Raw genomic sequence first — 14,812 nt, forward strand, 5'->3', positions numbered from 1 at the left:
AGGACAGTAGAGAACTCCTTGATAGTTATTAGTCCCCAGTGTCCTCACATAAGCATATGTTCTGGCCGTAAGTGTGCTTCAGCAGTGAGCCACTATAGCATATGTTTTCTGTAACGTGTGTATGGAGGTGATAGGATTCAAGTGAGTAAAATCTTGTTTATTAAGGGCAAGGCAAAAATCATCATTGTAATCCACAGCAGAAGTCAGGCAGATAGCATCAGAAAAGAATAATCCATGTTCATACATGATAAACAGGCATGAGGTCTAGGATGCTTGGAACTGAAATAAAGAAAAGACAGAAAAGCTATATATATATATATATATATATATATATATATATATATATATATAAATATATATATATATATATATATATATATATATATATATATAAATATATATATATACACACACACACACACACACACACATATATATATATATATATATATATATATATATATATATATATATATATATATATATGGCCAAAATATTATGGACACCATCACTTTGTATGCTGTAGCATTATGATTTCTTTTTTCTGGAATTAACAGGGCTAGCTCAAACCTGTTCCAGCATGACAATGACACCTTGTGCACAAAGCAAGGCCCATAAAAACTACATTCTGATTAACCCCTACTGAATCTAGAATGGACACAACCAGTGTTCTCAGAGGGTCTTCTGGGTTATCAAAATAAATATTAAAGTCTCCAATAATTAATGCTTTGTCTAAAGAAACAAACAGGTTAGAGATGAAATTCGCAAATTCACAAAGGAATTCAGAATATGGCCCTGGGGATCTGTAAATAATAATTAGTGGAATCGTGTCAATAAATTTTTTGTGGCTAAGTATGTTTTGTTAGTATAAAGAACTTCACGTTGAAGTTATGACTAGGTTTTTGTGTGATGCCTAGATTATCATTACAAATATCAGTGACACCTCCTCCTCTGCCAGTTAGACAGGTCTGATGTATGTGACTGTATCCCGGAGGACTAGCTGCAGGTAATGCTACATACTCATTTGGTTTAATCCATGTTTCTGTTAAACACAGTATATTAAACTCCTGATCAGTAATAGTTTTATTAACAATAAGCCCTTTAGATGTAGAGATCTAATATTTAACAGTCCTAGCTTCAGATCAAAGGTGCTGGCTGTGCATTCAGTATGATTTAATTTTATATTAATTAAGTTACTAAAACAACTTTCTGAGTATTTCTGCATTTTTGTTTAGCTCAGGGAACAGACACAGTCTCAATACGGTGGAACCTGAGTGACAACTCAGTGCAGCTAGTAGATGATCTGCCTGCTTGTCTTCTGCTTGTCTTCTCCTTGGCCTTGGCTCTGGATTGTCATTGGATAACTAGGCCTGCTCTGAGACTAGGTGCTAAGCTTCAAGAAATGAGATCAGCACCTTCTCAAGTGGGATGGATACCATCCTGCCCTAACAGGCCAGCCTTGCCCTCAGAAATGGTCCAATTATCTATAAAGCCCACATTGTTTTGGGAGCACCACCTGGACATCCAGCAGTTCAGCGACCATAACCTGTTGTAAGCTACATCGCCACGCCACAATGGGATGGGGCCAGACATATTACGGAATTGGACATCGTCTTCACTAATTTGCACACCTCTGCAATGTTACTCTTAGTAACTTCTGTCTGATGAAGGCATACCTCATTAGATCCTACATGAAAAACTATCTTTGAAAATCTATTCTTGCCTAAGACCCTAAGATTACCTGCCTTGTCTGGTGCCCTAGCTTTTTTATGATAATCTAATTAATTCAATCAGCCAATTTAAGCCGGCATTTGACATAGTTATCATTGAAAATATGTTGAGATTTGTAAACAATATGGTCAGCAAACCTCAATCAATTCTGAAGATACATGGATGATTTACTCAAATAGCTCTAAATCATGATCGGTCTCACTGATTTGAACCAAACCTGAGACACATGTTCAGTCCAGGTTTCTAAGGAAGTCTGCAAAGCTCAGGGTGTTGTCATCGATAGGGGGTGGAGTTAAGTCAAAATAGTTGTTTCTCAGAAACCAAAATTTAAACTGAGCTAAAATTTTGTGTACTGCATTGTCCTGCTAATCTGTAACTGGATATTTAATCATCACTGAATTGTTTGAAAAACATGGCCATCTTCAGCCTATCAGTTTCAAAAAGCATTTCACATAATTACCATTGTGCTATCATCATAAAACTTGACAAAAATTTTCATCTGTGGTCTCTTTATTGGTCTATGCAACCTGGCAAGAACTGGCTACTGGGGATACTATTTGGAAAGAGTGATTGGACCCAGCAGATCACCACTTGTGGCTATATTTATTATTATAACCCTTCCACATAGGAGTCTATTGAGGCACATAGAATGCTTCTACCTTCACAGCAATTTTGTGTATGCCAAGCATACAAGTATGCCACTCAACACTTTTGAGAACTGGATTCAGGAGCTGTATATTGCATATCATATTCAGGTGTCTCTGCTGAAGATGTAATAATAAAACAAAGAAATTAAATTTCTCTTGATTACCTGGAATGTGCCAAGTGGTGCTGATGTAATGATTTTGTGATTTGCCAAGCAAAGTCAGCCATTTTGAATTTTAACAAAAACTTTTTCACTTCTTCTCCTACAAATTTTATCCAATACCCATGAACACCCAAATGCAAAATTTGATGGCAAAGTCACCAAATGGGAACCAAGGGCATATCTTGGCAACAGGGTGATGTATTTAGACCAAACTTTGTAGGGGAGTAAAGGACCTTAGGGACTGAAAGAAGTTTTATTTAAATCCCATCTAGAGAGTGCTATAATTCACATAGCAATAAAACTGCTCATAACATTTTAAATGCTCAGGATGCAGTCACAATTCTTCTTTCACTTTATTCTCTGGCAGATGCTGAAGTAAAGAATTTGTGATTTACCAAACAGAAAACCTACCATTTTTTATATTTAACAAAAACTTCATTCAGTTTTCACCAAATCTGATTCAAAGCATTGTAAGACCAACGCAAACAAAACTTGCATCCCAGATTTCTTTGATTTGTGGGGTCTTTCATCACTAACCTGCAAACAGGTTCAGCCTTGCTGAAAAAAGGGAATTTTTCAGCAAGGCTTTAATGTAATGACACCAAACTTGTCACATATATTTACCAACATGACCTAAAATTAGGTCATTCTTCTGATGGTGCCATGATAGCAGCAGCCTGTTGCAGCTCTCTAATTTCCCCTGGGGATCAATAAATTGTTATCTTATCTATCTTATTGAAAAACCCCAAGGTTTGACTTCATTTGCAACTTGGGATGGCTACTGAAAACAGAACATGAGGCAATATCTTAGCAACAACTTGATGTCTTTCTTTCCAATTTAGTATATCTCACTGGGTACATGTGTTGATGATACCATTAGCTTCTGGTCTTCTTCACTAAGTGGTTGGACCAGATAGTGCTTGCCCTCCTTAAGCGTTGCTTGCAGCTAAATTTTGATAATGTTTTTGTAATTGATTTTCTTTGTTTTATTATTATAATGCCTCAGCAGAGGCATTCAAATATGATATGCACTCTACTGCTCCTGAATCCACCACTCACAAGCAAACACTCTTTTATTGGAGTGCAAACTTAAGCAGTAGTTCTAAGTCACCATCAGTTCACACAGATGAATCCTTGTGTTTGTCATCTTGGTAGGTATTTTCTGCATGTCACCTTCAATATAGCTCAGTACATATGCCCTTAAAATTATACTTGAGAGTTGACATAACAGTTTATAACATACCATCACCCCTTAATTGGCCAGAGTGCTCATCTCAGTGGTTTTAAAATATTTTCGCCTTTCTGTGTAGACAAAGGTTCCTGAACTGTTTCACTGTTCCTCTGAATGGAATTTTTTATACAGATGGGTAAAAATTATGTTTTCAAAAATATCCTTATATATGTGGACTGGAACGTAAGTACATTTTGGATGTGAAATGAATAGGTGATGCACACAATTCAATTCACAGTTGTTTATACTGTTTCATGAATTTTATACATGCAATTTGAATAACTATTGAAAACTTTTTTTAAACTGCTTTCACAGTAAGTGACCACTGGCTCTTCTCAGAGGATTGCTCTGTACAACAATTCTGCCTCTCACCAGATGAGGTAATGGTATGTGGCAAAGCAGATGGCCAAGAGGTGTATGCTGTTACACGTGACATCATCCCAGACAAAGACTGGGTCATGCAGTTTAAGGTCAGTGTATGCCTTTTATTCATCTTCACTGCTATCATCATTATCATCATCACTCTATTGATTTCACATCTGGTTCAATTTCCAAGTTTACTGTAGTTAGGTGTAGTGTTAGTTGGTGTAGTTAGCTTATAAAAGTTCAACCTTTATTTCATAATATTTGGTAATATTCAGAAGTCAGTTTTTAGTCAGAAATATAGCAAGCCAGCCAACATCCACAACTCAGAGTCTGCATGTAGGTATATTTTGGTATTTTCATGAATATAATCACAGTTTGAAAATGTGGAACACATTCCTTCCAGTCCTCTCACATTCCTTTTAAAATGGTAAGTGTGCACAATGCAAAACAGTGGCTATTTCCTAGTAATGTATGCTTAGATTTCACTTATAAAGTTTATATTTTATATTTTAATGATTAACAAAAAAAACTACAACAAATGTTTTCTGTTTACTGTCACATAGATTTTACAGCATCTTTACTATTATTTACCCAAATGTAAAGACTTACAAAGTGTGTATGGTTTTATTTTGAAAGTGAACAGTTCACAATCCACACTTAAATTAAAAAAAAAAGACAGGTTAAAGATCAGGGCTGGGAGAGTGACTTTAAAAATGTATTCTGATGCAGTTACAACTTACTTCATAAACATGTAATCAGTAATGTAACCCAAGTATCACAATATGAAAGTAATCTAATCTGATTAGTTTTGGATTACTTCAAGGTCACATATGTAAATAAAGTCGAGAGAAATGCAATATGAACAACATCAGCAACATCACAAAAGCATTTCAGAGAACAACTTTCGGAGTTTCAGCTGAAGTTATGATGGAAATGAGAAGTGACAGTGGAGTACATATCTGCAAGTGCATTGACCATCTAAAATTTGAAGATTGAAAATATTATTAATTTTCATAATTTTGCAACATGATCTTAGATCTTGTTATAGAGTATGTCCTTACTAAACACGTTTTTATTTGTTTAAAAGTTTGATTCAGCAAAAAATTCAGTTCTTTGTACATTCAAATTCCATTAACTAATGTTAACAAGTAGAAGGAAATAACATCATTACCATCAAACACAACATTAAAAAAGTCTATACCATCTACATGTACATTAGGCTATTTCAAAAAACATGCTAATCAAGGCCGTGATCTTTCTTCATTTCACCGATCGACCTTGGGGGGTTGGCGGGAGTTCCCCTTACTGGCTTTGACAGCTAGGCATCCAGGGTACCAGGAATGGATAGAGTCATGTGATCATAGGGGGAATCATGTTAATTTCTACCAAAATACAGGACGTTCCCAGGTAATGGCAGCGTTACTTACAACTGTGATCATGCAAATCAGCAAATTTCAAAGCAGTAACTAACACTAAATAATTTCAGCTAACCTAGCTTACATGATTTCTATGCTTAAATGGTTCTTTAAATTGGATATCAGGTCCTTCAATAAAGACAGCGTCTTCACAGCTGGAAGGCATAGTTTGCACTGTACTGTGATGTTATGGTTTCCATTTACTCCTTGTTTCCATTTACTCCTTATAGACAAAATAATTTTGAAATTTCGATGACTGCAATACATTTTTTCCAGTGGGCATCATCTTTGATAAACAGCTATTTCAATGTGCTATTTCAATGTGGCCATTCAAATCAAATGAGTAGATATTTAAGAGAGAAGATTTAAATATTTAATTATAGTAATGATTGTACATAACATCAATAACATGATTTGACTGTAAACTATTAGTATATACTGGTTTGCCTTGTTGGTGTAATAAGTATTTGAATATGTATGTGCATGGTACCCTGCAATGGAGTGACATTCCATCCAGGGTGTATTCCTGCCTCCCAGCCTGGATAAGTTCCAGATCCAATTCAATTCACTTCAATTCAATTTATTTATATAGCACTTTTAACAATGGACATTGTCACAAAGCAGCGTTACAGAAATAAATGCATTCAAGATATACATTTTAAGTGTAGAATTTATCTCTAATGAGCAAGCCAGAGGAAATGATATGATGAAGAAACCTTGAGAGGAACCAGACTCAAAAGGGAACACATTGTCATCTGGGTGATGACAGATAATGAAATCATAAATAAATCCCTTCTATAACTGTGTAGTACATGGACAAATAGTGCAATGATGTAACCAGGAAATTCATTTCTACATGAAGTCGGTTTGTTGAACTTATCCACTGTTCACTGATGGAGACTTGAGTGCAAAACCGTTTGTGGCAATTGCAGTCCTAACGCTATAATAGCAATTGTAGTCCTATGCCATCATAGCATAACTGTTCATATGAATTATGGTCCAAAGGCATGTTCATGGTTTTTAAGTGGTACCATCCTCAGTAATCTCAATGATCTTCAGGCGATACATGTGGGGACATCCTCAGCAGCAGCGCGTGATTTCCAATTGATGAGAACGCCAACCAGAAGTTGGAGTGGATGGATCAGGATGGATCAAGCAGGTCCAGAGAGCAGAAGGGGTCAGGATCACTGGTATCTCAGGAGTAGCATGTGTAGCTCGACAGAGAGAGAGAGAGGGAGAAATTATTAGGTATGCTTACTGTCCCATAATGGTTAAGGACAATGTACTTTGTGTGCAGAGTGCAAGCAGGGACTCCGGCAAGACTAGCTATGACAGCATAACTAAAAGGGAGAGCCAGAAGGTAACACAGACATGAGGGCACCCTGGGATATAAAGTGGCCAGCCACTCCACCATCAACAAACCTGAGTGACACGTGAGAGTGGAGGGGCGACAGCATCCAAACATCTCAGGCCCGCGAACCATCCAGATCTGCTCCTTTACCTAAGGAAAAACTATTCACAAAAGGCTTGACTAAAAAAAAATGTTTCTGGGCTAGACTTAAACACTAATACTGTGTCTGACTCCAAACATTAATTGGAAGGTTCGTCCATAACTGTGGTGCCTTGTAAAAGAAATCTCTATCCCCTGCTGTAGCCTTCACTATTGGAGGTACCAACAAATAGCCTGCACCTTTTAATCGAAATAGGTGTGTAAAAAAGTAAAAAGACCAAAAGTTTGCTCAGGTACTGTAGCTTGAGACCATTCAGTGCTTTATAGGTCAAAAGTAGTATTTTATAATCAATGCGAAATTTGATTGGGAGCCAATGCAGTGTTGATAAGATTGGGGTGATGTGGTCATATCTTCTGGTTCTAGTAAGGATTCTCACTGCTGTATTCTGGACTAACTGGAGCCTGTTTATGCACCTACTGGAACATCCAAACAGGCAAAGCATTACAATCCTTGCAAACCTATAATGCTGCAATCTTCTCCGTCAGAGAGCTAACTAATATACACTTAGCACAAATATAACTAATGATGGAGGAAGAATGACTAAACATCCTGCACTCGACACACTGAACAAGCTGAATGTTTGCCCTGTTGAGTGTTTAACGTACCTTAGTCGAAGAGTTGTTGCGATGTTAGATGGGTCCAGCGTGGATGGCCTCTGATTGCTGTCTTTAGAAAAAAACAAGTTCTTCGAAAAAAAACAAAAAGGGAAAGTGAAAAATACAACAGATGAAAATGATAGCGCAAAATTATTGATGAAAAAGAAAAAAATGGTATAATTTAAATGCCGACTCAGGCAAGAAACTCCCAGCAAAACAGGGAGCACACAAACGATATAGGCCACACAAACACCACTAGTTCAACAGCATGGATCCACCGTGACTCTGACCCAGAAAATGCAGCTACTGAAGAGGAATAAATAAACATCTCAGGGATCTGGTTATGTTTTAACACACTGTTGCATTGTTTATTAAGTTAAGGATTAAAATTAAGTGGTTTGAAATGCTTATTAAAATTTAATTTGAGACCTCCTTGAACACCTCTTCATAGATTTTGATGTGAAGTTGTCCTTAGTAACTACAACTGAAAATTTAGTTCTTTTTTGTTAAAAGAAGAAGAAAGTAATAAAAGATAAAATAATTTAATTCATTGTATTTAATTACTACTTAGCTAAAGTATTTTTAGACTGAATGTGAGCAACATTAATACTTGTAAGAAATGGGACAGTGTGCATTTGAACTCCTCTTGGCATTGCTTTTACACTTGGGACAAACAAGCAAAATCCGAATGCAGTTGAGCCCAGAAAAAAATTGGTTTACACCACAGACTAGTAGCAATATTCCAGTGATAACCAGAAAAGTATCATCTCTGGCTCAAGAGACAGTAACACAAATAAAATCTGACTGTACTGTTAGATTTTAAATAATGCACCCTGTTTTGTGCTGTTCAACTCACATAATTGGAAGGGCTCTTTTTCTGTTCACAAAAATAGCAACTGAATGCAAACAATAAAAATTGGATTAAACTCAAATAGCAATATACCTGTGCTAACCACCAAATTATGCTCCTGCTAGTACAAATATGTAATGCCTGCTAGGCAATAGAATTGTTGTTCTATTCTATGGATATTAATGGCCAATGACTAATCAACAATTCAATACGTGATATGCGATAAGTTGAAATTAATGTATTTATTAATTGTGCATGGGATATTACCTCTGTAGCCATGGCAATAGTATCCTAAATATAGTGAAAAGACTATGTTAAGAGCATGATTAAAAGATCAGCATTTTAATGCACTAATTATAAACACAGAGTCACAAGACACTTGCCTTTAAAATCTGACGAGACTTTATTACAGTATTCTGAAACACAGAAACTAATCTAACAAACACACACACTGAAATCCTGAGTTTCTAGCACTGTATGCTGTTTCTCAGACCATGACCTGAATGAACCATCAACTTATCAATTTAACCTTCTTTCCTTTCTTTAGAAATGCTTTAAACTTTGTATTAAAAGCACCAGTTCAGCAAGAATCTGGAGGTACTGTACTTGTGTTTGCATTGTCTCTTTGAATGGGGATTCCCTCATTGCATCATTGTCTGGAGGGGTTTCCCGACAATGTGGATTCACCAGTCTGGTCAGCTCTTCAGTGGAGTCTCAGGAAAGCATTCAGGATGGTGAATGGTGTGAGGAGCGCACTCAGCAGAGTCTGATAGGCAGGCTGCAAAAGAGCGTTGATGAGTGAAACGGTGGTGCAAAGGCAGGAGTTGGAGGCTTTACAGGAGCCAGTCTTGATGCGGAGTCTCAGAGTGAGCGTGAACTCCTCATGATGTTGAGGGGCGAAAACTTTAAATCAGAGCTCTTGGTGCTCTTAGTGATTCTTAATGGATGACTCAACTCCTCTCGACTCCGCTCGACTCAACAATGAAACATTGTCTTAGGGCAGGGTGTAAGACATATTGTCCGCCTATGACGATAATCAGTCTATTGTTTCTGCAGTCATGTGCTTTCACACTTTTTCATGAACTGTAGATCAAACTATATCCCAAATACTAACACATGCATATAATGACATTCTACCTAAATTTCCTTGCTCTCCTTTCCTTGCACTTACCAAACAAGACATATATTAGTTGTTATAAACACCCTGATCAACCATAATAATGCATGCTAAATAAGCAAATGAATAAGGGTAACCTTGTGACTATAAGCTTGATAAGTACAAAATAAATTGCAGTTGTTAATGTATCATATAGTCCATATAGTCTACAATGTTCACAGTCATCGTAGACTATATGGAGTGTACTGTTGCAGTCTGTGGAATATGAGAAGTCAAGAAAGAACTTGCCTGGGTGTGTCCCCCCCCAGGTTATCAGATTTATGGCTAAGGGTCCTTGAGTTTTATCCTGTGGACCAGCCATCTGGTTTTGGTCAACGGCCCAAATCAATAGGTTCAGCAGGGTTCCTCTTGGCTAAGAGAATTCATCCTCTGGTCAGGGATGTTCTAATGTTTTATGGTTCCTGTGGCAACTATGTGGAGCTCTTGTGTAATGTTTGGTCCAGGTTTCTGTAAAGAATTTTTTTTATGTTGTACTGAGTGCAATCTGGTGTGTGGGGTTTGGTGGCATTGTGAGGAGCTCAGTAAATTGATTGCCAAGGTGAAGAAGATGCTTCTTAGCTTGCTGGTACAGCAGCAGAGGCTCCTGTAGCACTTCCCAGATGCTACAGGATCTGGATTGTCTCAGGGAGTTTTTCCTTGCCACATCACCTCACCTGCCACTTCACGTGGTCTATGGTTGGGATTCAAAATGTCCTTCATGATACATTTCATTGTCCATAGACAGTGTCTGATAGATGTCTGCAATGGACAGTAGCTGGATACCAGTGATGTGTTGGGCATTTTCACCACCCAGTGGAGGGCCTTTAAGCTGCTGTACCACACTATTCAATTCAGTTCAATTTTATTTGTATAGCGCTTTTAACAATGTGATAAGGCAGCTTTACATGAATATAAATTCCAGATATAAATTTTAAATTCATAAATGTATCCCTAATGAGCAAGCCAGAGGTGATGGTGGCAAGGAAAAACTCCCTGAGACAATATGAGGAAGAAAACGTCTCCAGGTTACGTATGTAACCATGGTTCCCCGAGGGAACGAGACGCTGCGTCACGAAACGCTATGGGAACGCCCCCGCGTGACCGCGCTCTGAATCACGTGTCTAATCCGTCCAATGGATGGGCGAGACGTCACGGGCGGGGTGACGTAGCGACCCGGAAGCATAAAAGCCTGAGCGACGAGCCCTACGTTAGCTTACTGGAAAATGAAGCAAGCGCCGCAGGGACGCCGGAAGTGTGGCACCGAGACGCAGCGTCTCGTTCCCTCGGGGAACCATGGTTACATACGTAACCTGGAGACGTTCCCCTTCAGGAACTCGAGCTGCGTCACGAAACGCTATGGGAACGAGTATACCCACGCCGCCAGACTTACAAGTCCCTGCCTCCAGGAGGAGGCAAGCCTAAGGCACAAGGACAGAGGAGCCGGGAGTGGCTCGCGTATCTAGGTCATAAAACCTGGCAAAGGTCAGGGGCGTGGACCATCCCGCCACGTTGCAGATGTCCTGTAAGGACACACCTGCCAGAAAGGCCTTAGAGGCCGCCACCGCTCGGGTAGAGTGAGCCTTGACCCCCAGAGGACTGGGGAGACCAGAGGACTCGAAAGCCAGAGAAATGGATTCTACAATCCACCGGCTGAGGGTCTGCTTAGAAGCAGGAAAACCCCTCTTAGAGGGACCAAAGCACACAAGCAACTGGTCCGCCTTTCTCCACAGGGCAGTTCTGTGGACGTACGCGTCCAGTGCTCGCACTGGACACGTACAATTGAGCTTCCGATGGTCGGGCTCCCTGAAGGGAGGAGGACAGAAAGCCTGCAGCACGACCGGCCGTGGTGCCGAGGAGGGGACTTTCGGTACGTACCCCGCTCGGGGGTACAAGAATGCTTTGGCCAAACCAGGCACAAAGTCTAAATAGGAAGGGGCCACCGAGAGGGCCTGAAGATCCCCCACTCTCCTAAGAGAGGAAATTGCCAAGAGAAAGGCAGTTTTTAACGTCAGAAGACGGTCCGAAATCTCCTCTATGGGCTGGAAGGGGGGCTTGCAGAGAGCCTCTAAAACCACGGCCAGGTCCCACGAGGGGACCCGAGATCGAGCTGGAGGTACCATGGCATCCAGTCCAAGAGGAGCTGGATGAGTCAGAGAGAACCAAAGTGGACAGTGCGACGTCTCCTGCGTCGCAAACAGATCCACCTGGGCTCTGCTGAACATACACCATATGACCTCCACCACCTCCGGCCCCTGCCTCGACAGGGCATCCGCTCCCACGTTGAGATGACCAGGGATGTAGGCCGCTCTCAATGAGAGGAGGTTCCCTTGGGACCACACAAGGATCTGGAGCGCCAGCCTGTAAAGGGGGCGCGAACGCAGACCTCCCTGGCAGTTGATGTAAGAGACCACCGTGGTGTTGTCGGTGCGCACCAACACGTGGCGGCCTCTTAGGTCTGGGAGAAAGTGTTTCAGAGCTAGAAACACGGCCAGCATCTCCAGGCGGTTGATGTGCCAAGTGAGATGGCGGCCGCTCCACAGACCACGGGCAGGACGGCCACTCATGACCGCTCCCCATCCGGTGAGGGACGCATCCATCGCTAGCACTACGCGGCGACCAGGAGCTCCCAGGACCGGGCCCTGAGACAAGAACCCAGGTTCTCTCCACACAGCTAAGGCACGGCGGCATCGCCGCGTGACCTTGATCATGCGGAGCGGGTTTCCTCTGTTTCGGAAAAACCCCCTGGTCTTGAGCCACCACTGTAGGGGTCTCATGTGCAGCAGGCCAAACGGTATCACGTTGGACGCAGCTGCCAATAGGCCCAGCAGTCTCTGAAACTGCTTTACAGTGAGTGACCGGCCTACTTTCACTCTCGCGACCGCTGTGAGGACCGACTCGATCTGAGCAGGAGACAAACGTGCCTGCATCGTGGTCGAATCCCACACGACGCCTAGATAAGCGGTTCTCTGAGCTGGAGAAAGCACGCTTTTCTCGGCGTTTAGTCTTAACCCCAGTTCCTTCATCTCGATGCCGAGCCGCCATCTGCTCTGAATGAGCTAAAATCAACCAGTCGTCGATATAGTTCAGTATGCGGATGCCCTGTAGTCGCATAGGAGCCAGGGCAGCATCCACGCACTTCGTGAAGGTGCGGGGTGAGAGTGCTAGGCCGAAGGGAAGAACCCGATACTGGTAAGCTTCGCCCCCGAAAGCGAACCTCAGGAACTTCCTGTGCGGGCGAAGGATGGAGATGTGGAAATACGCATCTTTTAGGTCGATCGTGACGAACCAGTCCTCGGACCTGATCTGAGACACGACCTGAGTGACCGTAAGCATCCTGAACTTCAGTCGAGCGACTGAGAGGTTCAATTGCCGCAAGTCCAAAATGGGACGCAGCCCTCCCCCCTTCTTGGGAACAATGAAGTACCGGCTGTAGAACCCTGACTCTCTGTCATGAGGAGGGACCACCTCGATGGTCTCCTTCCTCAGGAGAGTATGTACTTCCTGCTCCAATACCAGAGCCTGCTCGGGACCCACCACAGTGGGAAGAACCCCAGAAAAACGAGGTGGAGGTGAGCCGAACTGAATTCGGTAGCCTCTTTCTACAGTACGCAGGACCCAATGAGACACATTCGGCAGAAGTTTCCACGCTGCCAGAAAGCTCACTAAGGGAATCAGTCTCTCGAGACTGACCTCTGGTGTAATAGAAGCGGTTAGCTGGGTGCCCTGAGGCGGCGAACCGACATGGGGCAAATGAGCTAACCGCTGCGAAGGCCTCAGGAGAGGCCGCGAGCCTCCCAGACCCGCTACGTTGCCGGGCGAGAACTGGGAGAGGCGCTCGCCGGAGGCCGCTGCACCCTGAAGCACCATAGGTGGCAGGGTTGGCAGATCGACCTCCTGAGGGCACTGGGGGGACCCGGGCACCGTGAGGTGTATGCCGCCTCGCCCCAGAGGGGCCCGCCCTCGGAAGCCCTGGGCCAAAACTGTCAGGGCTTCTTAGCCGTGGCCCTTCTGGACATCAGGACCAGACATCTGGTCCTCAGATCCGCCTTAGTGCCCGGAGGGCCGGGCCCAGAGTGTCGTCGCGACTCCTGCTCCCGCCTCGGGGGAGCACGGGAGGCGACGGTCTGTTTTTGGGCCTCCCTGTAGGAGGGGGTCGTACACGGAGGGGGCTGTCCCCGCCCAGCAGCCCCACGAGCTAGAGAGCGATGGGGGAGGAACCGCTGGAACGCCGCCGCCTGAGCACAGGCCTGCTGGTATCTCTTGACGACGGAGTCTACCGCGTCGCCAAACAGGCCCAAGGGAGTAAGCAGGGCGTCCATGAGCACGACCCTGTCCTTCTCTTTCATATCGGACAGGGTCAGCCAGAGATGCCTCTCCGCCGCCACCAGGACTGCCATAGACCGACTGATAGCACAGGCGGTCTCCTTGGTGGTGCAGAGGGACAGATCAGTGGCCCACCTGAGCTCAGCTACCTGCTCAGACATACTCTCCCCCTGCTCATCCAGCTCTTTAAGCAGGTCGGCCTGGTACGCCTGTAACACCGCCATGGTGTGCAGACACGCACCGGCCTGACCTGCTGCCGTGTACGCCTTGAGGTGGTCCGCAGCGGCTTGGTAGGCAACGCCGGAGCCTTCAGGGACGATGCAGCAGCAGGGGACAGATAGCTGGCAATCGTCTGTTCAACCCTGGGCATAACCGGAGTAGTCCAGCCCCGCCACATTAGCGTAATGGGAAGATGTGGGGCTGAACAACCGGGCTGAAAATGGCCTATTCCAGGACCTCGACACCTCAGTGTGGAGGTCCGGAAAAAAGGGCAGGCTCCGGGGCGGAGGTGGCGGCCTACTGCGTAGAAAACGCTCATCCAGTCTAGAGCCCTGAGGCTCAGGCCGTGACTCAGCGGGCCAGTCAATGTTAAGCTTGGCGACTGCCCGCGTAACCACCTCGAGCAGCTCCCCGTATTGAGGAGACTGCGGCTCAGGGTCGACGCTCTCCACATCGACCTCCTCGGAGGACAATAGGTGGAGCGCCGAGTCCGCTCCCTGGGGGGAAGAAACCGCAGAGCGTGCTTCCGAGCCCAGGGAGGGGACAGTGGACCTGGAGGGTGAGGAAGGAGAAAGGGCCTGTCTCCATTCTCTCCGCCAGGTCCAT

The 14,812-nt window shown here is 43.5% G+C and overlaps 2 protein-coding genes across 11 annotated transcripts in view; one reads left to right on the forward strand and one right to left on the reverse strand.

Annotated features, from left to right (window-relative positions):
• reln (reelin) overlaps positions 1-14,812 on the forward strand; it is a 438,322-nt gene that overhangs the window by 327,728 nt on the left and 95,782 nt on the right. For all 10 annotated transcript variants that reach the window (XR_008301877.1, XM_026932718.3, XM_034305511.2 and 7 more), the window contains one exon: positions 4,086-4,240. Coding sequence is in view for 9 of the 10 variants with exons in the window: in XM_026932718.3 (XP_026788519.2) it covers positions 4,086-4,240 (155 nt within the window). In the remaining variant the exon portion in view is untranslated. The remainder of the gene's footprint in view (positions 1-4,085; positions 4,241-14,812) is intronic.
• LOC128318504 (uncharacterized) lies at positions 4,247-12,830 on the reverse strand. The gene is made up of 2 exons (XM_053234676.1): positions 7,668-12,830; positions 4,247-7,063 (listed from the first exon to the last, which is right to left on the reverse strand). Exon 1 carries the CDS (start codon positions 12,685-12,687, stop codon positions 11,083-11,085), a length of 1,605 nt encoding a protein of 534 aa, XP_053090651.1. The 5' UTR covers positions 12,688-12,830; the 3' UTR covers positions 4,247-7,063; positions 7,668-11,082.

This window comes from Pangasianodon hypophthalmus, chromosome 6 (assembly GCF_027358585.1).
Source record: "Pangasianodon hypophthalmus isolate fPanHyp1 chromosome 6, fPanHyp1.pri, whole genome shotgun sequence".
In the NCBI taxonomy this organism is placed as follows: domain Eukaryota; kingdom Metazoa; phylum Chordata; class Actinopteri; order Siluriformes; family Pangasiidae; genus Pangasianodon; species Pangasianodon hypophthalmus.